Source organism: Pleuronectes platessa, chromosome 2, assembly GCF_947347685.1.
Source record: "Pleuronectes platessa chromosome 2, fPlePla1.1, whole genome shotgun sequence".
NCBI classification, from domain to species: Eukaryota; Metazoa; Chordata; class Actinopteri; order Pleuronectiformes; family Pleuronectidae; genus Pleuronectes; species Pleuronectes platessa.
In genome coordinates this window covers 20,294,343-20,322,197 of record NC_070627.1, presented here as the reverse complement: position 1 = coordinate 20,322,197, position 27,855 = coordinate 20,294,343, and the positions used below count along the sequence as shown (strand labels likewise).

General features: G+C 43.8%; 1 protein-coding gene across 6 annotated transcripts in view; it reads right to left on the bottom strand.

The window, feature by feature from the left end:
- The window catches only part of celf4 (CUGBP, Elav-like family member 4), a 79,896-nt gene that overhangs the window by 4,529 nt on the left and 47,512 nt on the right, over positions 1-27,855 (bottom strand). Inside the window, exons 3-10 of one of the 6 annotated variants that reach the window (XM_053411580.1) lie at positions 12,130-12,178; positions 6,489-6,617; positions 5,514-5,593; positions 5,035-5,175; positions 4,528-4,666; positions 3,193-3,345; positions 2,657-2,767; positions 71-133 (exon numbers count right to left, since the gene is read on the bottom strand). In XM_053411580.1, coding sequence (XP_053267555.1) covers positions 71-133; positions 2,657-2,767; positions 3,193-3,345; positions 4,528-4,666; positions 5,035-5,175; positions 5,514-5,593; positions 6,489-6,617; positions 12,130-12,178 — 865 coding nt within the window. Of the gene's footprint in view, positions 1-67; positions 134-2,656; positions 2,768-3,192; positions 3,346-4,527; positions 4,667-5,022; positions 5,176-5,513; positions 5,594-6,488; positions 6,618-12,129; positions 12,179-27,855 lie in introns of those variants that run through there. The other 5 variants (XM_053411612.1, XM_053411586.1, XM_053411595.1 and 2 more) reach the window with 5 other exon arrangements.

The window sequence follows — 27,855 nt, the reverse complement described above, 5'->3', positions numbered from 1 at the left end:
CTCACATGCACACTCGCTCACATGAACGTTCGCACTCAGATCAGTGCTGCGGCGAGAGTGACAGACAGACCTGCATACTGCTGGACTCCTGTGTAAGCCTGCTGGAGAGGATCAGCTGCAGTGGGACTTTGAGCTGCTCCAACAGAGAAAAGGAGAGGGAGAAGACGGAGGGCGAGGTGGGGGTTGTGGAGGGGAGTATGGATGGATTGAGGTGTGTGTGTGTGTGTGTGTGTGTGTGAGAGAGTGTTGGGGTGTGTGAGGCACGGAGAGGGACGGAGGGAGAATGTAGATGGAGGAGAGGGCACGGAGAAAGGCGAGAGTAATATATAACAAGGGTGAGAGGGAGGAGGGATGGAGGGAGAGAAGAACAGATAGGAGAAGAAAAGCAGAAAGGTTAGAGAACGGAACGGTGCGGTGTCAACTCCCCTTGCTTTCCGTGTGTGGGGAACTGAATTCTGAATCTCTCTCTCTCTCTCTCTCTCTCTCTCTTTTCTGGCCTTTTTAATTAATGCACCATCCACTGCATTCTCAACCCCCCAACCCAAACCCTGGTAGACAAGCAGAAAACCATAAACGTTTAAGGACCACAGGTAAAACAAAACAACAATGAAAAACAACAACACACGTCTCCACTGTCACCACAGGAAAGAAAAAAGAAAGTGTCCTGAACATAAACCTATTTGACACTAATGCTATTAAGGAGAGGATTTATTTCCCGGACAATCTAGTGCAGTTAAAACATGTAGAACAGGACAAGCACCGCACACACACACAACACTGGATGCACCTGTTGCTATGACCGCACACGTATCAGAGAGAGTTAACACTGAACATTTCTTCCTGCGAACTCACTGGTAACTACCACAGATGCTCTGCCACACTTTGTAACTGCCCATCTGTATACATAGTACATGCACAGTAAGTACACCACTGAGAAAACAGACAGGCACACAAACACACACACACACACACACACACACACACACACACACCAATAAACGCACTGTCACCAAAAAACCATAGAGATACTGAACACAGCGTGGACTAACAGTGCTGAGAGACGGACAGCCAAGAAAGGAGAAGTACGGGCTCAAATAATAAGGGGTGTGTAAACATTTGACAGCTTGTGAAGTCATGTTCGGAAATTAATTTAAAAGGCTGTGATTGTGTGTCATTCTCCGTAAACCATTTGCATGAGAGATTGAGAGATTGTGAATGTGTAGAAAAGAGGGTTGATGTGAGGCAGACATAAGACACATTAAGTGATTCAAAATCGTGCCCGTAGTATAACCAAAAATATATCATCCATAAATCATCACTAATCTATAGATACCTACTACTTGTATGAAAACATTGTGTATATACTCAAATGCAACATAGAAGATGTGAGTTTGTGAGAAAAAATAATATTAATAATAATAATAATAATTTCAGTGTTTGTATCAGTAATTCTATCTCCACATCTGGATTTCTTTATTTTTTGAAAGCTCCGTAATGGTGTTAAAATAATGTTCAAATTCTGCAGTACAAATTAAATGAGTGAGTGCAGTACAATAAAATTCAAAGCCTCCGTCAACATCAGTCTACATAATCTTTTTTAAATTTAATTAAAAGCTTGTTTAATATAGAAATTACACATAATCCAAATATATAAATTGTACTTTCTTCTAGGGCTCAAAAGCTTGTTTTGTCATTTTTTTCTGTATTTTACATCTGTAACCAAAACATTGCAAACTGAATAAAAACGTTTAAGTTTGGGACAGATTCAGTTTGGGACTGAGGAGTAAACAATAATACAGGTATTTAAATATGACAGATAATACACCATCTTCACTGTCAGTTAGTCTCAGTAATTCCAGATGTAGAATCAGGGTCAAAACTTGAACTTTGAAATTTACATCGATCAGCTACAACATTAAACAGTGTAGGCCCCCCCCCCCCCCCCCCCGTACCACAAACACAGCTCTGGCCCATTGCAGAATGGACACAGGACTTTTGGGGGTGTCCTGTGGTGTTAGGACATTGGTGGCAGATCCTTCGGGTCCTGTGGGTTTTGTGGCCGGGGGCCTCTGTGGATCTGACTTGTTCCGGCGTATCCTACATGCTTGATCGGATTGGGATCTGGGGAGTCTGGAGCCCGGGTCAAAGCCTCGGCTTCTTTGTCGTGTTCTTTCGGCCCTTTCTGAGCAGTTTTCGCAGAATGGCGGGGGGGGGGGGGGGGGGCACCATCCCACTGGGAGACGCTGCTGCTGGTGGGGAGTGTTTTGTGGGGGGGTGGCCATGACAAAGCAGCACCCAGATGAATGTCAGGACCTGTGGTGTTCCATTGTAATGAGATGACCAGCTTTTCCTGTCTGTCGGTTTAATGTTGTGTCGGATCGGTGTAAATCTGCGTGTTTAACTTCAACCCCATGCTTAAGTCATCTGCCTCGAATTTTTTACTTTTTGTTTTACTGCAACTACAAATCTTTTTTGGACACATTCACAAACTTCAATCTCTTGTGCAAGTTTACCCAGCTAGAACCACAGGCTTTTGAAATCACGTCTGAACATTATTTCACAAGCTCAAAATCTTATTTGAGCCCATAGATAGGCAGGGTTTAAGGTTGGGGAGGAAAGGGGGGAGGGGGGGGGGGGGTGGACAAGGGAGCACTACCTTCAGAGAGAGAGGAGAGGAAGCAGCCACCCTGAACCCCAAAACAACTTCGCGGAGCCACGCCCAAGCCGTTTTTCTCCGAGTCCTCCCTAAAAACCATCTCCTGCAACACTGGGGAGACAAGAGTGTAAAAAAATAAATAAAAAAGACAGATTTTTTCTTCCACCTCTTCACAAAAGGAACCAATGAGGTACCAGCCACAGCTCATGACACAAGCGCATACTTAGGCCCCAGCCGCCCATAAGCACCTTTGCCAAATACTCATTTCCTCGACATGCTGCACTGACTGTGCTCTACGGCCGCCTGGCCTCGGCCTCCTGAACATGCTTCGAGGCTGGTCGCGCCTGGAGGCCAGCAGCATGCACACTTTCCTCTTATCACAGGGATTCAAGCTTCACTTTCATGAAATCATGGTTCTACATAACAAGCAGTGCACATTATTTAACATCTATACTGCATTAAAACAACAATCCTTTTCCATATTTCTAAGAACTCTTTTATGTCTCCGTACATCTAACTGAATACATCAGGCTTACCGGGGTAATGGTGTATCCCATTGGTGAAGACAGCCTCTGCAGGGGGCTGCCCGTTGGCCTGCGGGGGTGGCATGCCAGTAAAACCATTTACACTAATGGGGGAGGAAATGCTGGTCACTGTGGGGGCGCTGATGCCTGGAGGAGTGCTGCCACCTGCAGCCACGGGACACATGGGCAAAGACAGAGAGAAACAGACGCATTCCACCGATTATTTTCCCCCCAGAAGACATTATGGAGAAGTTTTGCTTTGACCGGCTCTCTAGTAACTCTTGGAAATGTCAGAGGGGCCGGTTCAGTGGGCCGGTGAAGACACTAAATGTCAGGGGTGATTTCTTGTCCCAGTAGAGCCTTCACTGTGACACAACAGCTATTAGATGTGAATTTCAGACATACCGTATGAGAACGGGGAACACAGTGTTGATGCTTTCAAATTGGTACCAATTCTATATTTGTTCTCACATGATTGGATGTCGTGCCACAATTCATCACCCCTACAACTCATCTACATTTACAGAATAGATTCTCTGTTATATCCATTTAAATCCACTGCTCTTTGCTCCCTGCTGTATTTTTCCACTGCAACATAGAGTTTCTTTTTATTCTTTACTCTCTTCAGGGACTATTGCAGCATAACCTGGATAAATACTTTTTCACTTTGTAGTCAATGGGAGTGTCACGTTTGATTTAAAGTCCAACCACTCTTTCAACATGTTCAAAAATAAATATTTGTTTCGTAACGATCTGCTCAAATTCATTATTTGTTTGTATTTAAGTGTGATAGCTTCTACCTTGTGCTTCCCGGGACGCTTACCCAGTCCTGACTCTGAGTCAGACTGTGTTTGTTCTCTTGCTAACTTGGAATGGAGAACAGATAATCATGACACCATTAGAGAGGAAATGGGAGGAGGCGTTTGAATTAAACTTGGGAGGATTATAAAACAAAATAATACTAAGGCAGTTTTTGACTTTATAAATCAGTTAGCTTCCGATAGCATTAGTTCTAACAGCAGAGTCCCGGTGTCTGAATAGAATAATGTATATCCTACATGGTAGTTAATGATTAGCACGTGCGCTGTGTTCCAGTTTGTATAAATGACTCCTCACTTTGACTTTGTTCATTACTTACTCAGGTGAAAAATCATAAATTTCCCTTTGTAGCATTTGTCATGATGCATTGTGGGTAGGAAAATGCATTCTACAAATCTATGTTATGCTTCAGAAAATACTTGATAATCCACTGTATGTGTTCAGGAGAATATATCCTATTTTCAAGGCAAACACAGAAATGGAAAACACAGTGTGGTCCTGTAACCTTTAGTCCTCCACTAGTTTTACCTGACGTGGGGGTCATCGGTCCTCCTGGGAGGCCATTCATGGTCGCCATGTGCTGCATCTGAGCAGCAGCGAAGGCTGCCATTGGACTGAGGTAGCCTCCCTGGCCTACAGTCGCCATCAATGCTGCCTGCTGCTGCACCTGCATGACAGAAGAGAGGGGATCGTACGGAGGGTGAAGAATAAATGAGAGGAAAGACCAAAGAGATTAGGAGGTTGCTGAGTTACGAAGGAAGGAGAAAGGGGAAGGAGTGGGTGAACAAAAGGAAAGTGATGCACAGAATAAAGGAAGGATACAGAGACTATTAACCAGGTATTAAATCTTATGAAATTCCAAACCAATATAAACAGAGAGTTTTCGAATCGTAACCTGGGGAGATATAAGTTTCTGAAATTGCAGGAAGTTATTCCAAACTCACAGGTGAGCGAGATTTGAGCCCTTATTTTAAACTCTGTGGTTCAATGACTCAATTACGGTAGATAAAAGAGATGCTTTGCCGGACGACTTGCCTGAGCGTAGGCTCCGTAGGCTCCAAACTGCAGGGCCATAGGGTTGAAGATGCCCATCTGACCAGCCATCTGCTGCATGCGGCGAATGGTGCGCTCCTTATCCGTGTCGGCGAACTTTACCACCAGGCTGGATGAGGCCCCCTGCGCACACACCCACACCCGCACACGCACAACACTGCATGTTAGTGGGGACTTATAGACACGGGACATAAGCTTGCATCTGACCTTTTGCACGCACACGCACACACATGCACATCTTCTCCCATACACTCTGCCAAAGCACCGGCCTTTCGTGCTGCAGCCGGTGCCCATTGCAATGAAATAGTTAGGATGGGTCATATATAAGGGACAAATTTCCTGGCAGGGATTAATAAAGTATAACTTTACTTTAAGAAGGTAATTAAGCGCTGTGTGACTCATCTCTCTACGTGAGTCACCTCTCTCACATAAATCCAGGGGCTCACACACAGCGTACTCACAGGCATTGTCTGGCTCCCGTGTAGCGCACTGATGGCTGCCTGAGCTTCGGCGTGAGAGGAGTATTTTACAAACGCACAACCTAGAGAGAAAGAGAGGAGCATGGGTGAAAGAGACAAAAGGGAAAAGTTTGCAAAACATTGCCAGTAACAAGACAAAAAGCTAAAAGTTTCCTGTTTGTTTCCCCCTCAACCGGGATAAACCTCCTGTACAGCATGTTCAACAACAAGTCAACAAAGCCCTCTCTGCTGAGCAGGTTTGTTCCAGTGTTGATCAGCGCTCACTAAGTACGCTAAACATGCCTCTCGGACACCATTAACAACTTTGGGAGCCTCTGATGGGGCTTAAAATGCCACAGCATTCTGGTGTCGCTTACTATTGACAAGCCCGGTTGATGAATTTGAATGATCAAGTTCCCAGTCATTATTGAGCCAAAGCCCACTTAGCCGAGTAAGCTGGCTGATGAGGCCTTGTTAATGGAGCTTCACGGAGGAATCAGAATGATCAAGCCCACTGTAATCATTAGGCTTAGTTATCATCGGGCCTCATTGATTGGCTGCTAAGCCCGCTGATGAACTTCGCGCAGTGAACTTGTGTTGCACAAAATTTTTGAAGGGACAATTTTCTGGCCCGACACTAAGCCTGATGGTTAATCAGGAGGTGGACTTAGTTTTTCCTTTTCTTTTCTCCTTATCAGGCGCTTGTTGACTCACGAGGTTAACGGGGGTTCATCTCTGAGGAGTTGCTGGTTCATATCTTTCATCCCTTCGGGCAAAGCTGTCTGATGGCATTTGCTGTTGAAATGTACAGATTGTACAGTACTCTTATGTAAGCACTGTGTGAGAATAGTCTCCTTTGGCCCCGCTCGACATAGAAAAACTTTGCAAAGTCACCGTCTTTGAAAGGCCAAATGATTTCTGCGCGGCCGCCTGTGAAAACGTCTGCGGGCTCAAAGTCATAAACAGCGACAAACTCACCTTTGCTGTTTCCGTCGGGACCTCTGAGGATGGTGCATTCCTCGATGCCGCCGAAGGCCTCGAACAGGCGCCGCACGTCGTCCTCTGACTGCTGCTTGTTGAGCATGCCCACAAAGAGCTTTCTGTCTTCTAAAAGGAAGAGGAAGAGGTCACGATCAGAGGAGACGCAGCGCCTTTTCATATTCTGTATGACGACGTTCACTGAAACAGAGGTGAGCTCTGCTGTGGTTACATGTGAAAACCTTCAGGGAGAATATTTGTGATACTATTTTGTGATACTATATCGTGCAGCAATTTCCATTGTGGAAATGAAAGATGACATGTTGTTCACCCGGTCGTTCATGCTACAAAAATGTTTGCGTCTCATTATAGCAGCTCTTTAAAGTTATTTCCCTGAAAAACCACTGCCTCTGTAGCTGCTACAAGCTTCACTATTTTCAGCAGCTAGTCAATAACTTTCTCCACCTGCTGTTTGTTGCCTGATGTGTAGAGTCTCAGAAAAGACGGCACTTAAACAGAAAAGCTTCAGACTGTAAAAATGAAGCAATTACTTGAAAGACCCCACTTATTAGAGTGGAGGTGAACTGCTTCAGAGTTGGGAGATAATTCTGCGTTTAGTCTTAGTGACCCCTTTTCACGCTACACATTTTTTTGGTCTGTCTGTCAAATAAAAGCCTTTCACAAAAACTACATGGATTCCCACGAAACCTGCTTGAAGGATGCAGTATGAATCAGGGAGGATATATATCCAATTTTGAATCGAGGCGCATCCAAAATTGGATGCGCCTCCATTTGTTAGGCGCATCCAGGAAAAGAAAATTTCACGTTCGATAACATTGCAGGATTCCCCCAATTTCCCAGGGAATCATTCAAGGATCTGGATTAAAAGAATCAGGCTTATTTAGGGAATTGATATGGATGCTTGTACAGTTAGATTGAATATAAGGGAACCGTTGAGCCTTGGCAAAGGTCTGAGCTCTTCTGAGTGCTATTCTATTTAACAAAGGTTTTATGTTTATAGGCCATCAGCTCCATTTGAAAAACAGAAATTAATTGTATTTATAGCATAAGCATCAATAGTTACAGGTCTTGATTTTACATTTAGGATTTGAAATGTGTTAACTTCAGCATCAAATATGAATGGCTCTAATGGTGCAGGGCTTGCTCATGCCATATTCAGTGGTACTTGCTTCAACATCTGTGGCAAAGTACAACTTTAGATGGAGTTACTTGTGTGTTAAAATAGGTTTTTGTTGCTCATGGTTTCTGAAAATAAAAATGATTAACAAAGGGATTTTTGCATTTTGGGTTTTTGTAATTTAATGTTCCAAATGCATCCCCCCTGTTTTTCTGTGTTTCCACTACAAATTAGAAAAGGAAGATCAGTGTGCAATTAAGGCAAACAAAATGATCTTTAGTTCGGTTTGTCTCCTCGGGGGAGACAGTTGGCACTTTGCCCGCAGCAGGCGTTCTTGTCACAGATGCTCACGATGAAGCCTGGCAAAGTTTGCCTAATGGCAATGACACAGTGTCAACTCACATCATATTCATTCATGAACCAGTAAACTTATGTCCACAACCTAGAGCCTTAACCCCTTTGGAGAAAAAACTATTGTTAAAAGCTGATATTTCACAGACAATCTAATAGCTTCTGAGTTGTTCTGGCTTAAAGCTGCAGAGCTCCACACTTTAGATAACACACTCCTACAACCAATGAATGTTGTGGTTATTTATTTACTCTTTGAATTTCAGGCAGCCACAATTTCACATTTCTTGCAGATTTAGTAAAAAAAAGAAATAGGCTTTGCATTTACCTCTTTTTTGTGGACAATGGAGAATGTGATCTGGGGAAAGATATTTTGATCTTAATAAGCTAAAAAAAAACTCCAGATGGTCTTTGCAATTGTCATAGTTCTGCTAATGTATTCACACACATCCAAGAGAAGAACAATGCATGTTATTTTATTATAATTTATGTTTATAAATCTGTTATCAGAATCAAAAAGGGCTTCATTGGTCTATACGTTTTAACATACAATGAATTTGACTCTGGTTTTCTCTCAGTGTACTTATATAGAAATAGACATGAAGCCATGGATGTGGTCAACAGAGGAAAAAGGAACAAAACTGAACAAATAATGTGTTCAGGGTGTAATGCACAACATCCTTGTATCTCTTTCAGAATTGACATAACTCGATATTAACTAACGACATGAATGGCAATCCATTGGCTGGACTTGTCACACTAATGGGACACCACCTATGGTTGAAGAGCTGGGCCCATCACAGGCATTAGACAAGACAGATGTGGTGGTGTGCCTGTCCCTCAGGTCGACATTTAATTAAAATTTAATTGAACTGTGGGTTAAGTTGCGTGGTTTTCCGGGAGGCTTCATTGAAACGGAGCGACACATTGGTTGTTGTGATTATCATTAAATGTGCATCACGTTGAGGAGGCTGGTGCCTGTTGCACAACAATGAGACAGCAAGGAAACAGATAAACAAGGCAAAAATAAATATATTGAAAGAGAACTAGTAATATGCTTTAGTCAGAACTAGTAATATGCTTAAGTCAGTAACAACACGGACACACCACCTTTAGAATTTTCTGTGCATTAGGTAAAACATACAAGTGCATATGTTTCATGGTTCATATTATCAAGTCACACATCACCAATGTAATTCACATAGCAACCGACTACTTTGCACTTAGCAACTGCTGCTTTCTCCGATCTTAAAATGGACCTTTCAGAACATTTCACGAAGTCTCCATGAAAAGCAACTCATAACCTCGACCACACTTATTTTTCCCAAATCAATTTTTTTTCACATTTAAACTTTGTATGCTGTCAAATAGAATTAGAGGAGGATTTAATCGGAGACACGTTATAAATGCATGGGCTTAAACGGAGTGTAGGCAGACGGAGGTCGAGCATTAGTTCATTAGTGTGAGCGCACGACGGCGTGATTGAGTCACTGAACGAGTGTTTGAGGGGGAGCGGGAGGCAGATGGTGAAAGTGTGTTAGTGCACAACAGCAGCAGATGTGTCAGTGTGCAGGGCCGTCTGCTTTTACGTTACACAGACTCTTAGCTGTGCGGAAATGGATGTATATGTTCGGAAATTAATGAGCCTCAGTGCAATTGCCTTCGAAACGCGCTCTGTGACTTAACATGTGTATAGGTGTGGGTAAATATGTGTGGGCATGCATGCGTGACCAGGGTCCGTTCCTCCCTGCTTGTGCGTGACAGGGTGTCCTTGCCGAGTCAACAAGACTAATCTGCGCTCTGGCCTTGCATTGGGGATGATGGTGTACGTGTGTGTGTGTGTGTGTGTGTGGGGGGGGGGTGTTTACGAGAGTGGAGCACGCATCAGGAGTGGTGTGGAGGACGCACACATATGCAGACACACGCGCACACAAATCTTTGTCTGTTTGCTCCCCCCTCATCTTCTCACACACATACACATTCACCTCATTGGTGGCCAAAGTCTACAGTTCCCCAGGGAGGACACCAATAAACATTACATCTTTCTCAGGGAAAGGACTGTTAACACACTCGCACACACACACACACACACACACACACACACACACACACACACACACAAGAACACACACATATTCAGCTGGAGAGCAAATCAATATACACCCGAGTCTCGACAACGACGTAAACCCTCTCTCTCTCTCTCTCTCTCTCTCTCTCTCTCTCTCTCTCTCTCTCTCTCTCACAGAGAGCATATGACAATGATTCTCCCTGATTTCCCTCCACTGTGATATTTAGAGGCAGTCGTGTTACCAAGAATCATAAAGTATTTGTGTCTGATTACATTTTTTATTTACACAGTAGTAAACAGTAGTCATTTTTATTATAATATTATCATTTGCATCTTTGACAATTTTCCTTTTTCAAACAGTGCTGGAAGAAAACCCACTGTATATTACCCATGTGTTTGACTTTCCATTTTGCGCAACTCTTTACTTCTATTCAACATTTCACAGAGAAAAATAATTTCCTTTTTACTCCACTGCACTTCTACAGTAATTATTTGTTGATGCATTTTTTCAATTAAAACATTTGACAATCCACTGAAATAATTTTTTTTTTAAAGGATAAACTACTGTCTCTCAATCTCTTTGGTTGGGTGTCCTTTAATGTCTACTTGGGGCCCAGGAAGGATTTTCTAATCAAAACTCTCTCAGATGGTTCAATTAAAATAGCTCAAGGTCCAAAGATGTCAAATTATCAATTATTTTAAATAATAATACTTTTTTCACCGCGGCCCATTCCTTAATTTGAGAGCCACTGGGCCAAACTACCCTCATATGTAATATTTCAAAATAGCACCAACTCCAGCTGTGACAGTAAAATGCTATTTAATGTGTCAATATTAATGACTAGTAACAAATCATAATCTAAAAACAATTTAGTCACAGGGAAGAACTATTTTGAGTAAGATTTACTCATAATCCTGTTCTTTTTTTAGTATGATTTTAACTGTCTCTTAACAGTGTTCTGGTCCCCAAGATAAAGATTAGAGTTTTTCTTCTTCCACCATTAGAAATGTCAGACTCTGGCACTATCTTTGGGAAAGAGGGATTGAGGACGGCAAAGAAATAGACACTATGGAGAATAGAGGAGAAGGATAGAAGTGGGCTGAGGTTATACATGCAGAGAAAGATAGACCCAAATAACAGAGGGAGCTATGGACGTCCTGCATTGCCCTCACTTTGCTTCCTCGGGCTCGGTGCTCGCCTCTGTTCCATCCCACTCCATCAATCATACTCACAGCTCCACCAAACTAAATGGAAGAGGATGTCGCACAATCTCCCTTCCTTTCCTTAAAGTTATTTTTTCCTTTCACAGGCTAACACCTCTCTTTCAGGCCCTATGCTTCTCCCTGCTTATCAACCTCCAACTCCTTCCAACTCCATCTTTTCTTCCCCTCCCCCCTCTCTTTGCTCTCCTGCTTTCTTGTGGTTGAGGAATCACTCCGGTGCCAATTATATTAACAACTGCAAAGTTTGAAAGACTCCAGACGAAAATGGTTAAACTACATCAATCTTCTCTTGTGCAGTCCATTGATTGGTGTCAGGAGCGGGTCACTATATGTCTAGACATTGAAAACCAGCTTTAAGCTGTCTTAGCTGTCAATACAGTGCGACACACAGACACACACATGCATATACCACACACATGCATATACCACACCAGACAGGCTGCCACACTGTCATTCACACACATCTGTCATTTGAATTAATTTGGTCGATACCAACTTGTGACATTAATCGATTTGGTCCGTTGCAGTTATTGAAGGTGTTTGACAGAAAGAAGTGACTTGTTTCCCCCCCGAGCATGACAAGACACACTCGTGTAGGTTTCTGTGTGCATGCTGCATACATGTGCATCAGTGCATATGATGAAACGGCAAGAAATGAGGCCATACCAGCTAAGTATACAGTAAAATAACATGTTGTGGATACTGGAGGGTCCGGCCGTGCTGTCAGACTGTGTTGAAGTAGGGCATCGTGTGATGGAACAGATGATGCTGAGGCTGACGTGTACCGGCAGCGTGTTTGTAGGGCTGTAACGAAGGGAGGAAAGTAGAAGAAGAAGGGAAAAAGAAGGAAGGGCATACAGTACCTCCTCTGCTCTCACTGTCTGCTGGCTTCACCTGGATCGGTCTGTTCATCTGTGACAGAGACAGAGAGAGGTCAAATAATAGAAAGAAGAAGGAAACAAGAGACAAAGAAGCCAGTTACCATCAAGTACTCAAATAATAACACATGCTCTTACCCTCCCCCCCTGTAAAATAACTTTTTCTGGTTTCACTCAGCCAAATTGCGGGTAAAGTGTATTGAAAATCTCCAAAGCTGCAGCACTTATAGCCATTGGGGGGATAGCTAGTTTGGAATATGGGTTGGAAATATTATTTGATCTGAGATGAAAGGAGAGAGAGAAGGGTTGGAAAGGGGGGATAAGCAGAGGGATGAAGGGAACGACAGAGAGAGGGATGGTGAAGGTAACTCTGGGTCAGCGGTGCCACTGTGACTGTGTATCATCTCGGTGGCTGCTTCTGGATGCGAAGCATGATTCATGATGTGGTTTAGGTGCATGAGTTAATATATTGTTGTGGATCCGCGCAACACACACGCACACAAACATATACAGAAAATTCAACGTACAAACTCCCAGGCATCACTACAAAATGTTCTTGCAGCAACTTCTCTTAGCTGGGCACACAAGGTTGCATACAAACACACACTCACACACACAAGCATACACACGCACACACACAAACTGTTTCCCCAGTGTGTCCGCCCGGGCCCTCCTTTCATTTCACTCCTGCATGTCAAACCTTCCCTCTCCACCTCTCCACTCTGCTAAACGTTCGGCGGCAATCAATTTTTAATAATGCCAATCGCCACGCTGCCAGGAGGAACGGAGGGGAGCGGTGGCGTTGGAGGGTGGGGGGGTGTATGTGCCTGCGGAGGAGGGTGGGGGAGGCTGTGGCTTTGGAGGAGGAGGGGAGAGGAGAGGAGAAAGCTGAGGGGGAAGAGGGAGGAGGGAAAGGTCAAGGTTCTGTGTGATGCAGCATCATTGTTTTGCTAAATGTCATTAAATCTTTTTATTTGGGGTTTTGCTGATAAAGTTGTTGTCGTGATGCATCTCATCGTGTTCAGATGATTCACCAAAGGCAAAAAAAACAACCTTTGAGCACGAGGGCACTATGTCAGGACACAAACCCAATTAATGCTCAGACCTTCACCCTCTTCCGGAGCTCTTCTGCTGCTAATATTAAATCTCATAATTCTCCATAACGCTTATTTAAAATAGAGTTACCCGCTCCTCGCTCTCCCTCGTCTCCTCCCTCTCTTGGATGGCTAAGAGAACCCTACTAATGTTTTTAATGTGCTGTGATGCATTATTTATCAGAGCGGCTGTTGATATGGAAAAAGGATGAGAGCGGATAGAGAAAATGGGGAATGGAAGAAAGGGAGTTAAAAATGAGTAAAAAAAAAAGAAGGGAGAGCGAAGAGAGATGAAGGAGAGGGAAAAAATATATTAGAAAAAAAGGAAGGGAAGCAAATAAAAAAAAAGGTTTGAATTGGAAAGAAAGTGACCGGAAGAAGTGGGAAACCAAGCAGGGTGAGGAGAGATAGGAATTGGAAAAAGTAAAAAAAAGAGGGTGATGAGTGTGAGGAGAGAGGAATGTGGTAATAAAAAAGGAAGTGGGGGAAAGGAAAAAGGAGAGACACGGCGGAGGAATGAGGAAAAGAGGACATGGGGGGGAGATGAGGACATAGATCAGAGAACGGGACAAGGTCAACCCACTGCTCCCATGGGGCCTATAAGCCTGCATACATATGAGCGCTTTTACCGTGACCCATACAAATGGTCTGGCCTCAATCTGACCTAATTGTGTTCCACCTCCACTGGTTTTATTTGCAAGCACTGGTGTTACCCTGCACTGTATCTAATGGCACTAACTCTCCAAGGCTCTGTGTAATTCGTTCTGGTTTTAATCTCTGCATCGAGATTTTAGGGACCGTACGGAAATGTGTGACGGGGGGAATGGCCTTTGTTTTTCTGTTTAAAGGTTTAAGCTGAAATCTGCCAATGCCCCCAAAATATTACAACAACATCACCGACCCCCTTTGTGATGCCACGTGTAAAAAACACGTCGCCCTGTGGGACAGGATGGGATACCAACAACTTTAAACACCTTTCCCTGCTCTCCCCAAAAAGCTAGACTGTCCTCCTGTCAGCAAAATGTTTAAATACCATCCTATTCCTATACCTATTTTCTGCCCTCCCTTCGCCTTACAAGCTTTGTACTGTGCCTTATTATAAGTGTTTTCCGCTATGAGGCATTTTCAAAAATAAATCTGCACCTCTTCCTCTCTAATATCTAGAAGCCAGGGAAGCAACCTCACATATTCACCTTTGAATCCCTTCATTTGTCACAACTTGTTCAGCAGACACATGCAAAATGTGTCCTCTCATAACTTTTTTTTTTTTTTTTAGATACAGTTCAAAAATAAAAAAATGTTAAGTGTTCAAACCATTATTTTGGCAGTGACAGCTGAGTGCACTTTCATGGACTGACTATCAGTGGCCTCCATTATCCCGGGCACATAAACTGCTTCATGGTCAGTTTTATCATCCTCCTCATAATAGGGTGAGTTAGCACCAGCCCACTGGACAACTGATCCCAAAACAGTTGTTAAGACCAGACGCTGACTAGCGCGGATCACTCCCCTAGGATTGACTGTGGTGGAGTTGGCCATAGCCAGATGGCAGCATTGAGCAGCAGAAGCAACACAATATACAGACAATACGACAAGCTCTCTTTAGCCTAATGCTGGAATGGAACTAAAACCTCATCTACATGCACACACAACATGCACCGAGATGCGGACCCATGCACAACAGGCACACGCATGAGTAGGCATGCAAGCTTATACACACACACACACACACACACACACACACACACACACACACACACACACACACACACACACACACACACAAGCTTGGCCCATGCAAAAACATGCAAAATTACAAATTGGCCTATGCATGCAAACATCCATGGAACTATATAAGACATAAGTACACACGCGCAGACACAATAGTTATGTAAATGTATTCTTGCAAGTCAACACATGCAGCAAATTGGCTCATCTCTCAGCATGCAGATCTAATACCTCGTACGTAGCGCGCTTTCCCCCCCCTCCGCCTCGTAAATGTGACCGTCTACTCATCCACACACACAGGACGGAGCTCCACACACACACTCACAGACACAAACACACACACGCAGACGCAGGCAAAGCTCCATTGTTGCTCAAAGTCCACCTCAGCAGCCTTGTGTCAGAGTGGCCTTGGTGTACCACATGATCGACAGCTCAAAGAGAACTGCGGCCACACAAATGCATTGGCGCGCGCACACACACACACACACACACACACACACACACACACACACGCCAACGCACGCGCTCACACCACGCACGTTATTGCTACACTTCTCTGTTGATTATGTAACTCAATGACAGCGCTCTGCCTCAGTGCTGCCATAGATTCTCTGCTAACTAGAGGCTGAGGGAATTCATGGTCTGCACGCAGTCTGTGTGCTGTACCAAACTGGTGAGTCATTCCTCTGAATCAGTCTGGTACGGCCTGAGTGTGCGGCGAGGGCCGACAGGATTAGCTGAGAACAGTGAGCGACTATCGTTTGCTTTATTGGATTCTACCTTGAAACGGGACAAAATTGAAGTCCGTGATCCGAGTTTTGCTGCTTACTGTATTGATTTCACTGCGTATGAAGCACCACAACAAAGTTACCAAAACAACGTTACGATGACAACACTATGGGAGTTTCATCCACGGAATTTCTGTGCAGCACCTTGTTATGTCAAATGTGCTTCAAATTCAGTTTATTACAAGTTGCTCAGGACAGTGCAAGCGCTCACAACAACAACACACAGAGCACACACACACACACACACACACACACACACACACACATGCCCGAGTCGTTCAAACCGCCATCATTGCCTGAGAAAAAGCAGAATATTGAAAATCTGCTTTATGAAACACGGGAGAGGAGGTAGGATTTTCTCATTTTCACCCTCCTCTGGCAGATGTGTTTTTGAGAGAGAGAGAGTGGAGCCAGGTCATTTCATTATCACAGTGAGAAAGCACTCCATGAAACTCTCCCAGGGAAGCAAGGAAGGCTGCCTTCATAATGTCCCCCCCCCCCCCCCCCCCCCTACTATTGTCAAAACTTGCTCTATTTTACATTCTGCTGCTGAAGGCCCCCATTTTTTTCACTTTTACATTCCGAATGCTTTCATTCCGTCTCCGTCCCATTTGAGGTGTTTTGCGTTTTTCCTGCTCTCTCTTCATACATATATTTACACTGTTGTGTATTTGAAGACAACATATGGAGCAGCTATGTTGAAGTTCCTCTCTTTGGCATTGATTAAACATTAAAAAAAAAACATTAAAAAAACATCTCCCGTCCTCAAAATTACATATTTAGAAGTTGTTTTCAGTTTTTTTTTATGATTCTGTCCTGGAACAATACCAATGGGTCTAAGTGTAACCGAATGCCCGTATTCATATTGTCAAATGAATCACTGGCACTCGACCCAGATCTGCTTTCCAAAAGTATCTCAGCATGCAACACACAACACTCATCGTGGGATGGAAACATGCCAATGGAAACATTAGCTGAACAAATATGGTTATAACCCTGAGATGCTTTTGGGAAACTGGGCCCTTCTGTGGAGCAGGGGAAAAAAAAGAGCCTGTGTTTGGAAGATTAGCTCAACAAACCAGAAACATTTAGCAGGTATGTAATAGATTTCAAGAGGACAGCCTATTTTAAAAGTATTGATTTGACATTAGTTCACAGCAGCGCTACAATCACATGGGATACCTTCCTACATTCCCAGCAAAGCTCCGACGGCACACGTATAATTTTACTTTTATTTCTTTGACTTTCGCAGCCTCTGGGGTCACAGAAGTATTTTACAACATCTGTAGCGAAAGGGCAGCGCACACCTCCTCCCCGCCGCTATTACTGTGCCACTGCAGACTGCAGAGAGAAGTGCCCTAATGTGACTAATGGAAGTGGCTTGTGTGAGGAAAGGGAAAGTTATTTTTCCCGTGGCAATAGATGTGTTCATCGGGAGTGAGATTCAGGTCAGTCAGTCAAATAACATCTCCTCACCTCGCTCTCACTCTTCCTCTTTTTTTTGCGAGTGCTCGGGCTAATCTTGGAAAACAAATGTTTTTTCCAGTCAAACAAGTCGCACCGGAGACAGAACGAGCAGAGCACTCGCTTTGTGTAGAACATTAGGGTTGGGAATATATAATGCTAGCAGCATGCTAACTCATGTGCTATTCAGTAGTGCTGCATAGGACATGAGGTGCAGTTGACAACATGTTTCATGCACTTCTTGATACATGTTTGACTACTACTTTCTAGAACAAAATAAAGCTAATGCAGTTTAGGTTTAAAATATATCGAACTCACTCTGTTGACTACCCAGTGATCACTTTACAAAGACCTTTATGACCAATCATCTTAAGCAGTTAAATAGTCTTTCATTTTCTATTTCCATTCTCGGGGCCAATCGGCTGTTGTCTGATGACGATTCAGCCCCTGCTCAAACGTGATTGGTTAAACTACAAATGGTCACAAGGAATCTGTCTGCATATCCACATGCTGTATCTGTCTCTAGAGTTCAGGATATATCTTTCTTCAAACTGCCGGTCAATTCACTTAATTTACAGCCCATCTAACCGTGACTTCTCCGTGCTCTACTGTGGGTACCTTACCTCTAGTACTTCATCCTGACGTATGGCCAAACACAAAACCCCTCTTTAGATGTTTAAGGTAAACATATTTCAGAGAGATCAATGTCTCTGTAGGAGGGCAAAGAAAACTGTAAAGCAAAAACATCCCAATCTTTTTTCCTTTTGTTGCATTCTCTTCTCCTTTGTCCCTGCTCGTTCTTTACCGACCAACAGAGATGGGCATTCTGTTTCACGTCAGATCGAGGAAGAGAGGAGATTCTGGCCCAGTTGATTGGTCTGGAATTGAGTGGCATGCTGCAGTGAGGCTGAGTGGACAGGAGCAAAATAAATACTGAGAAAAAAAGGAATCATCCAGATGAATTATGAATTGGCACGGACTCTGCTTTTCTTGGCGATCACGCCGCAGCCCTGAGGTGGCTCGTCGGACCAAAACATGGCCGCCCTGTGCATTATGGCAAATGAGACATCAGGCCTCATTTATCAGTATTTCCTCAAGTTCAAAATGGTGTGGGATGATGAAGTATTGCACCAAAACCTGAACAATAGCGCACATGCAAATGTTTTAATGACTTGTTACTGACTCTCATTTACGGCTGACATGATTTTGATAGCAGAAATTTAATGACACAGAATAATAGTGACGGATGAGTTTGAACAGCAGAGGTTGGATGTTAAATTACCACACAGCCCACGAGATATATCATCCTAAAGCAAAGCAAATCATAATGAATTGATTTGCCGACTATTACGCTGGAATCTAGCTCGACTGCAAGCGAGCGGGTGAAAAGCTCAGTCTGTTTCAATGTGTCGCAGCGCGCTCCGCGGTGCCGCCGTCCCAGACGTGTTTTCCAAGATCACTACATCTCCACAAAGGCAGGTGAGAGGGAAACACACAGGGATCATAAAAGGAGACGAGCGCCTCTGTTCAACCCTCTGATCATAGCTGGCTCCTTCGTCACCATGGCTTTTACACACTGACAAGCACACACAAGGAACATGAGAACAGAGAATGATAGACACACACACACACACACACACACACACGCACACACACACACACACACACACACACACTCACACACACACACACAAATCAAATACACCCTTCATCGAGGAGGATTTTTACAATGAAATAATTTACACCCAAACTTTGCCATTTTCCTCTTATTTCTTTCATTCACAGACTCCTGCTGCGTTTGCCTCCTGATTAAAGAGCATTTCTCTTTCGCACACTAACTACTGTTGCTCTGAAAGTACTTTCTCCAACTTTCATGAGACCCGCGGTTGGAAAAAAAAGGAAAAATGTTACAAAACACAAGACATTTTAAAAGCTGCAAGTTATCACACCCCCCCATTCCTCCTCCACTCCTGCAGTCGGTTGAGATCAGCATCGCTTTTTTTCTCACATCCATTGTTTGATCCATTTCACACCAGCCCACCTCGTCTTTTTTTCTCCGCCTGTTTCCTCGTTCGTTCACTGGCAAGCAGCCTGCGTGCGCTCGCAGTAGTGGGACGGCTTTCGAGCAGTTTTGAATGAGAGGTTAAAATGCAAATGCGGTGCTCTTTCTCTTTTTCCTTTCTATTCTCGTTCCGCGTCTTATTATTTTTCCCCCCTCGTTATTCTCGCCTCCTCTTCCTCAGCGCGGATTCATTGTCAAATAGAGTAAATGAGTGTCAGTGTGAAAACGATTTTTGTTCAGCCCTGCAAGTGAATGCATAATACAGCGTTTCTCCCTGTTTCCCTCCATGTTCTCAGTGCTCCTCGCGGATAAGAATCAATGCGGGAGCAGAGTGGATGAGGCTCACGCTTCCCCTGAATGCTTTCATAGGAATGGACAGCTGAGAACTCTGTTGTCACAAGGAAACAGGAGAGAAACAGCACATCAGCTATACCTCCAAATTATTCGACCTCATCAAAACCTGTATAGCTTCACACCTGCCTGTGTCGTGCACTTATAGATAGTCTGCAACCTCACACACTGAAGCCCCATGTAAAAATGAGATGCACATACTGATGCAAACACACGGAAAGCATTCAAATATTCAGTCTTGAGCATGCACAAGTGTTTTATTGTGATGCTTTTGACATAAAACATTGCACCTGACTCTGAACAGAGACCAATTATCACACCACAGCTTGATCCATTGCAAAAAAGAGGCTTTGCTAATAGAGGACACTGTCGGGGTGAGAAACAGAGGGCACGCACACACACACACACACACAGACACACACGTGCACGTCTACCAGCGGCACGACCCCTTGCGATGGTTACATAATTAGATGTACAGCAGCTTGGCAATCAACAACTCTGATGTTGCCATGGGGACTATAGCTTTGACTATAAAAAGCCAGGATCTATATGTGGAGGCGGCCGAGGGCGGAGGTGCGGAGCGAGGCGGTGAGAGAAAGAAAGAGGAGAAGACGCAGAGAGTGAAAAAGTGTGAGAAAATTGGTGCGAAAGGAGCGAGGGTGTCGCTGAGGGGCTGAGCAGCTCTCACTTTATGTGCGAGCATGCCTCCATGTGCATAGTGTACCTGCATGTGTGTGATTAGAAGTGTTCAGGCCGCGCGTAGAGAGGTGCTCCTTTGGATGTTAGCTTGACGGAGGAGGGATGGGGAAAAAAAGCGACAAGGACAAAATTTGATAGAGTTGGTTAGTAGGTGAGAGGCGGGGGGTGGGGTGGGGGGGGGGGTGGGGGGAGAAAAAAGCTAACTAGAGAGTGTAGAGGACAATTTTCACCCTCTCTCGCTCTAAGCTTACTGCATTTCCTGGGCTTTGCAGCATATAATAAAGATTAGGCCAGACGAGAAAGCCATAAATTCTACTTTTCTCTTCTCAGAGGTGAACATAAATCATGGCTGCTACTGGTGGGCCATCACTGGGTTTTTGCTTTTTCACTTATCTAATGAAGAAGAAAAAAAAAACAAGTTCAAAAAGCTGTCATATATTCAGAGGCCGGGCAGACGGCTTTCACTTCCATCCCCACACAACTTTTGTCCTTTTCTACAGCGATCACCGAGGTACAGACGATGAGTGGGTTTCCCATAATTGCTGGGGGAGTATTCATGAGCTGCATATCGCTGGACTGTGTGAGTGTGAGTGTGTGTGCATGAGAGGAAGAGAGTGAGAGCTGACTTGAAAGGTCTGCGCATATGAAAGAATACCTTACAGCATATGCAGATGCAAATATAGACTCAAATACCGGCATGGGCAAACACACTTGGAGAAGAAATGCCACTTCTCTTATATTCAGATACACACCAAAAGGCACACATGCACACCCTTGTGCTTTTTTGCAAGCGCACGCGCACACTCAAACACACACACACACACTCTTATTTGTGTCTGAGGAGGTTAGGGGTTGAGAAGATGGTGTTGTAATGAGCTGTCACTCACAGTGACCTGCCCTTGTATTGGAAAAAGGGCTGAGAGACACATAGTTATGAAAAGCAAAAATAAAAGTGTGAGGCCTTTTGTTCAATGCTGATCTCCAGAGAGGTTACATCTGAAAACGCTGCCTCCTCATTTAATATGCAGTAAAATTAAGAAAGAGTAACGTTACCAGAGCAACGCTGTCCCCTGTTACTCTTCTGTGTGACAACACTGAGACTATTATTGACATGTTACCGTGGCAGCACAGGAAATACTGTTTGCCTCTTTAACACGTAGGAGTCCTGAGCCCTGATCAAATCATTATTTCATGCTCATTCAGTTTTCTAACAACTGGAACAGGGGAAAAAAATGCAAATGAGAACAACTAAATTGGGACGGGGCCGTGTTAAAACACAGTGGACGTGATTATGGAGGGCGAGCACGAGCAGAATGGAGATTTTAAAGAAATACTTTGACATTGTGTGGTGCACACCGGTGGAGTGGTCAGGAAGTCCCTTCTCCTGGGAAAGAATAACTCTCCATAAAACCACATGTTGAACGGCAGACTGTCTCATTACCCTCAGACACACAGGCTGGCTTCTGCACCCTGTTGCCATGTTTTTCACTGAGCAAAGCTAACTGGCTGCTGGGGGCAGTTGAATATGCACGATGATTGATATCAGGCTTTCTTTGAAATCTCACAAAAAGAGCAAATGTGTGTTGCACTATTTCTGTTTGAGACTTAGGAGATTGTTGCATTGGTTTTCTTGATTAACAACCAATGTTTCCTGTCGTCAAGGTGTTTAAGTGTGGGTTGTAGCTATAATACCTTGAAAGGTTAATGTGGATGCACATAGGGTCTGACATCAGTGTGGCCAAGTTGCCTCGGGTACATCTGAGAACACATAAATACAATCGAACGACTGATCACCGTGAGTCCATTTCCACACGGAAATAAAATGTGTGTTTCCAATTGGACAGAGCTTGATCACATGACAATGCTGGTGGTAAATGCACCACCTCAAACAAACTTGTAAATGGGAATGCATTGTCAGTCCACGTACAACAACTGCATGGGCAGAAATAACAATCACAGCGATCTGTTCCAAACGAGTTAACAAGCAGCCGCTCGAACGACCATGTTATTCAATGGGTGGAGGACGGAGTGATGTTGGGACCAATTGAAAAAGCAAGCAAACAGTTACCCAGCAAATAAGATGGCTACCGACTCTTTCTATTTTAGTTTTTAGATTTTCTAATCGACGTAAACAGAGTGAGAGGATTATTGTATCCTAATCTTTTAATGTTGCGAGTATACCGCGAAAACAGTCGATCTACATCCACATGACAAGGTAAACGCGGGAAGCTCACTATCATGTAGCATGTTACAAATGATGTTGCATTGCACTGTGGGAGTTCTTTTTTTTCTGTCAGCCAACCCTGTCTCTTTTTTTTGTCGGAGTCCTCTGTACAGGCACCACTGCTGCTGCCTCAATGCAGTTTTCTGGTTGACATAAATAACTCTTTTCATCCACGGCTAATGTCGGTCTGGACACGGCCTTTTGTGAACGAAGCCTGAGTAAAGAGAGGAAAGGCACAAGAGGCATAAAGGAAGAGTGAGAGTGGTGCACACACAGAGGGAGAGGAAGGGAAAGTAGCATAGAGGTGTCATACATGTCTGGAGTGTCCAACTAAAAACCCTGCAAGGCCTATCATGCAATTCATTAACCTCTGTGCTCCTCTGCAAACTCTGAACGGAGGAGATCTAGACAGATACAGTGAGTGAGAGATCAATCCTTCTCTCTTCTTCCGACACACACATATACACACACAGGTTCATTCTCTTGCCTGCAATTTCCCATCAAATAATCACTAATTCCACACTCCCTGGCTGATTAAATATAGAAAAGGCAGGAAGAGAGGAAGGAGAGAGAAGGAGGTGAGTGTCGGTAACAGAGGCACCGAGCAGAACGAGGGAGAGGAGTGAGGAGTGGAGGAGGAGTAAGAAGGAAGTGATACAGTCAGATCTGCCTGCTAGGCTCCGCCAAAGAAACAACAGGGAGTTTTCAGTAAGACAGCTCTACTGGCTCCCAGCTAGAGCCCAGGTGGGCGATGTGAATGTTCTCTCACTCCCACACACTTAAAAGAGTCAAAAATATGCACACGCATGTGATTGAGTGCAGTGTACACATTCGCGCACACAAGCGCGGATGTTTGCATGCACGGTACCAGCCGGCATCCACTCGCGCACACGGAAAGAATTCAACGACACAACGCCGACAGCAAAACACACTGGGGGCAGAACGGAAGGATCTTTCGTCCTTGTCAAGCACCAAGGACGCGGGAGCCCTAATGTCAGACCGTCTCTCATCTTTGTCTTTTATTAATCTTACTCGTTCACATATTCACAGTGATGGCTTCAGCTATTCAGCGGCCTGTCATAATTTCAAAGCTCGCTCCCTCTATAATGTCACATGCAAGACAAAGCCAAGAGGAGATTGAAAAGGAAGACGGCTGACCACGAAAATGGATGTTGCACTGAGGAGGAAACTGAACTGTGGTTACCGTACGAAGCGCAGTTTTCCATATTTTTATTGTTTGACTCTATTTTCACAATGTACTTTGACGATTTCTTTCTCCCCGCATATGTCTTTCTTCATTTACACCTGATTCATTTGTCACCACCATTTTTTTTTGTTTTGTCATTCCTCCTGCAAAAGAATGTTTAGCAGGATAAGAGGAAGAGAGTTGAGAAACTAAGTGTGAAAGAGAGTTTACAGTAGGAGCACTACCTTCATTCCAGGATGGAAGTGAGAGGGAGGGAGAGAGAGAGACAGCGGAGAAGAGGGGAATAGGATTTCATTATTGATGGAGGAAAAGTTCCTTCAAACTGAACCTATAAAGTATCTCCAGGTGCCTCTCCTTTTGAGCTGAGGGGGACTGGGACAGAAAGAGGAGGGAGGAGGATGTGAATGAAGAAGCGGCGAGGAGAAGCGAGGAAAACGGGGCGATAGCATTGTCAAAGAGATTTACATTCCTTTTAGCGCAGTCTAGTTTTGCATAAGAGGCATTTATTTCCTTACTTATTATGCAGTCAAACCAGGGGGTCAAAGTGGTCTTGGTCTTTGAAGGCATCATAAGTGGACATGGAAAAAGGAAGCTTTAAAGCAGAGACTATTTCAATATTTTAAAAGGGAAATAACGCTTTATACTTACAAATGAAAAGTTAAAGTCATAGGGATTAAAATTCACCACTGCTCAGTTCAAGGGGTTTTGCTGCTATATGGCTTCACTTGATCTGGTGTGACCAGAGACGGTGAATAAAGATGGATGACACGTCTCCGCTTCCTCCCACTCTCGCTTCCTCGAAAAAATGAAGCTATAATATTCCCTGTATGCATTCCGCCATCTTGCGTTAGTGACACTATATGGAGCCCGAGTCGGAATCGTGGGGTGAGGCGGTTCGAGCGATAGACCCTCTCGCCCAATCACGAGTCAGTTTCACTTTTGCCTTGTTTTTATAGCTGATAGAAAAATCAACCTTAAATATAAGATATACCAAATTTCACTAACAGTAACAAATATTTACTTTGACTTTTTATTTTGGTTCATGTCCCATCTGCTTGCATGGAGGAGGTGGAGTTTATGACCAGGAGTCCAGCCAGCCACTAGGGGGTGCTCAAGATGTTTTGGCCTCACTTTTGGGGAACTTTTATGTCGTCCATCTTTATATACAGACTATGTGTATGACCATTTGATTAGTGGGCTAATATTATCTATGTTAGAGCAAACTTTAGAGAGATTATATACTATACAGCTTATACTGAATTCATTACTGTATTTGTTTGTTAACTATAGTACTATTGCTTTTATGACAGTCACTCTAGGTTATTGGCAAGTCAGATAACTTCTTTAACTTTTATGATAAGCCCACTGAAATATTAATTTGTGAGGTAAAGGAGGAAAATTATAAAATTAGAAACCTGACTCAGCATCATTATATGTTTTCCAGTAGTAGCTAACATCATACCCCACAGGCTACACTATCATATCAGAAGATTGTGGTATTCCTTCTCTCATAATTATATATTCTCACTTTAAAATGTGGATAATTTAACAGTTCCCCTATATGCGCTTCTGCTCACATGTCCTTCTCCCTTGGTGCTGAGTCCTTTATGTACTTTGGAGGACTGGGGCAAAAACACTGCAGTTTTTCTTATTTATCTCGCCTTATGAAGAAGACTCCCTTTACATCTGGCACAAAATGACTCAAATGAACTTGGATTTAGTCCAGACCGAGCCTTACCACATAAATGTGGATTTTCAATGCACCCGAGATAAACTGGAATAGGTAATCCATTCACCTCAGGGATGCATTTGGCCATAACGATACAACAGGGTCAATCCAGTAGGGTTTGAAGTTCAGATATAACTGCATATGGTGAAGAGTTAAGTTCTTTTTTTTACTTGTGGCTCCATTTGTGTAGACTGTCTGCACCATACACCCCCGATATAACGACTTATTGCTTGCTCTACAAGACATAAAACTAATTGGGAATTAATAAAAAGTGCATGCATTATTTCAATTCTCCGCATATTTTAATCGTTTTGCATTTTCAGTTGAAGAAATATTAGTCAGCCTGGATATGTTTTCCTGCATTTTCTGAGGGAGAAAAAAAAATCTATTAACTGAGATGCATTTTAGAATAATATCTTTACACCAAGGAGCATGTATACTGAAGAACCTGTGGATGGGTTGGATGTGAGAGCTGAAAGCAAGTGTTTCATCTTCAGCATTTTTTTCCACCTCTAACATCCCACCACTCTGAAAACTCCCCTCGGGATATCCCATATGTCAGGGGTAATGTTTTACGTTGTATGAGCTAAAGTTAAAGTGCTTATGCAACTCTGCAGTGGAGCTGCCTTTATTTTCATTACCTGTCAGGATAGGTATTATGTCATTCTTATGACGGCACTGGCCAATATGTCAGCCTCTTTAGGCTGAGTGCATCCATCTGTGTTACTATATATCTGACTGTAATATCTTGCTGGCTGTATGCCAACTGAATCGTGGTCTGCCAGGTTTGCTACTGTATCTCACTGTATCTCTCCTGCTCTTTCCCTGTGCCCCAGTGATAGGAGAGCAGATGCTCCGTCCAATGTTTTACGTCCTTCAAGATCCAGGAAGAGAACCAACCATTTGTTCACTTCAAACGATTTTTTTTGAGCACCTGATTCCAAATCTATCATTAAATGCACAAGTTTGTGGCTCCAGTGGTCGCAAAGAAATTTAACGAGACGAAATCTATAAATATCTAAGTGAATACCCTTATGGTGGAGTGCCTGGGAATGCTGAGGCAGAATGACTGATTTCAGACGATAGTTTCTCCCCCAGCAGAGTTAAGAGGGCCTACTGGCCCTTGGGAGCAGCCTGTCACAACGAGAGAAACTCCTGCTGGGGCCACTCTGTTGAGGTTTTCAGCCGGCTCCCAGGGGGTCCCCACCACCACTTACCCGTTGAAACAAAAATCAATGGCTTAATGATCCAAAACAGGAAATAGAATGAGAAAAAAGAAAGTTCCTAAAACAACAAAATGTCTTTTGGCAAGGGACATTCTGTCCTGGGCCTTCATTTGTTTGTGTGCAGCGTGTGTGTGTGTATGTGTGAGTGTGTGAGTGTGTTGAAAGAAATTTTCAGGGATGGTAAGTGAGTGTATATGTGTGTGTGCGTACATGCACACAAAACTTTGAGAGAGTGAGCTTTCCCTAGCTTAGTGGCGCAAAACATATTGATTTATTGATTGCCTGTTTCACCTCCTCGCCATCTCTCTCTCTCTTTCTCCCTCTCCCTCTCTCTGCCTGTTATAAAGGCTCTGGGGACTCTGGCGACTGCAGCGGGGTCTGAAAAAAGGGACGTGAGGTTCGGAAAGATGGAAGAGGAGAGAGAGTCAGAGAGGGAGGAAAAGAGACAGAAAGCGAGCGAGGGATGTCCCATCTGAGAGTTGATCCAGCAGCCTTTTAACCAAGGCCCCTACATCATTCAGATTTATGAACTAAGGTCACGACCAAATCAAAACCTTGACCTATCTGTGAGGATGCCGATTTATAAGCACCTTGTAGTGGGGAGGGGTGTCGGGGACTTGGCAGGGGCTAGTATTCTTCTCCTTGGCCCTGGCTTTACTTCCCTTTTGAGGAAGCTGGATCACGACTGGAGGAGAGATGCTGGCTGTAATTTGTGATTAGCAGAAAGGTTGTGCTTTATGATATATCGTACCCCCGGCTCGTGCAACTACCAGTTCTAAAGAATGTCCCTGTCCAACGAGATCAAAGTGCCCACACTGCAAAGTGAAGGATTTTATAAGATCTAGTAAGTCACATCAGCTGGAGTTAATAGAAGGCTTGCAGGAAACCCTATGTGGCCAAGTTGAGTCGCCTCAAACAGGCTTTGACAAACTGCAAAACAGTGGCGAAAAGTATCGATGACACGTTATGACTGTGGAAGGGAACTTATGCTGCAAAGGCTTAAGATGGTAAAATGGCTTCAAGTGTGTGGCTAACAGAAACATGTGTCACCATCGATTTGTACCCCCTCCAGTTGCTTATGACAAGCATCCCCCCATGTTAGCCTAATGTCCCTGCCTAAACCTAGTCTCTCCATAAAT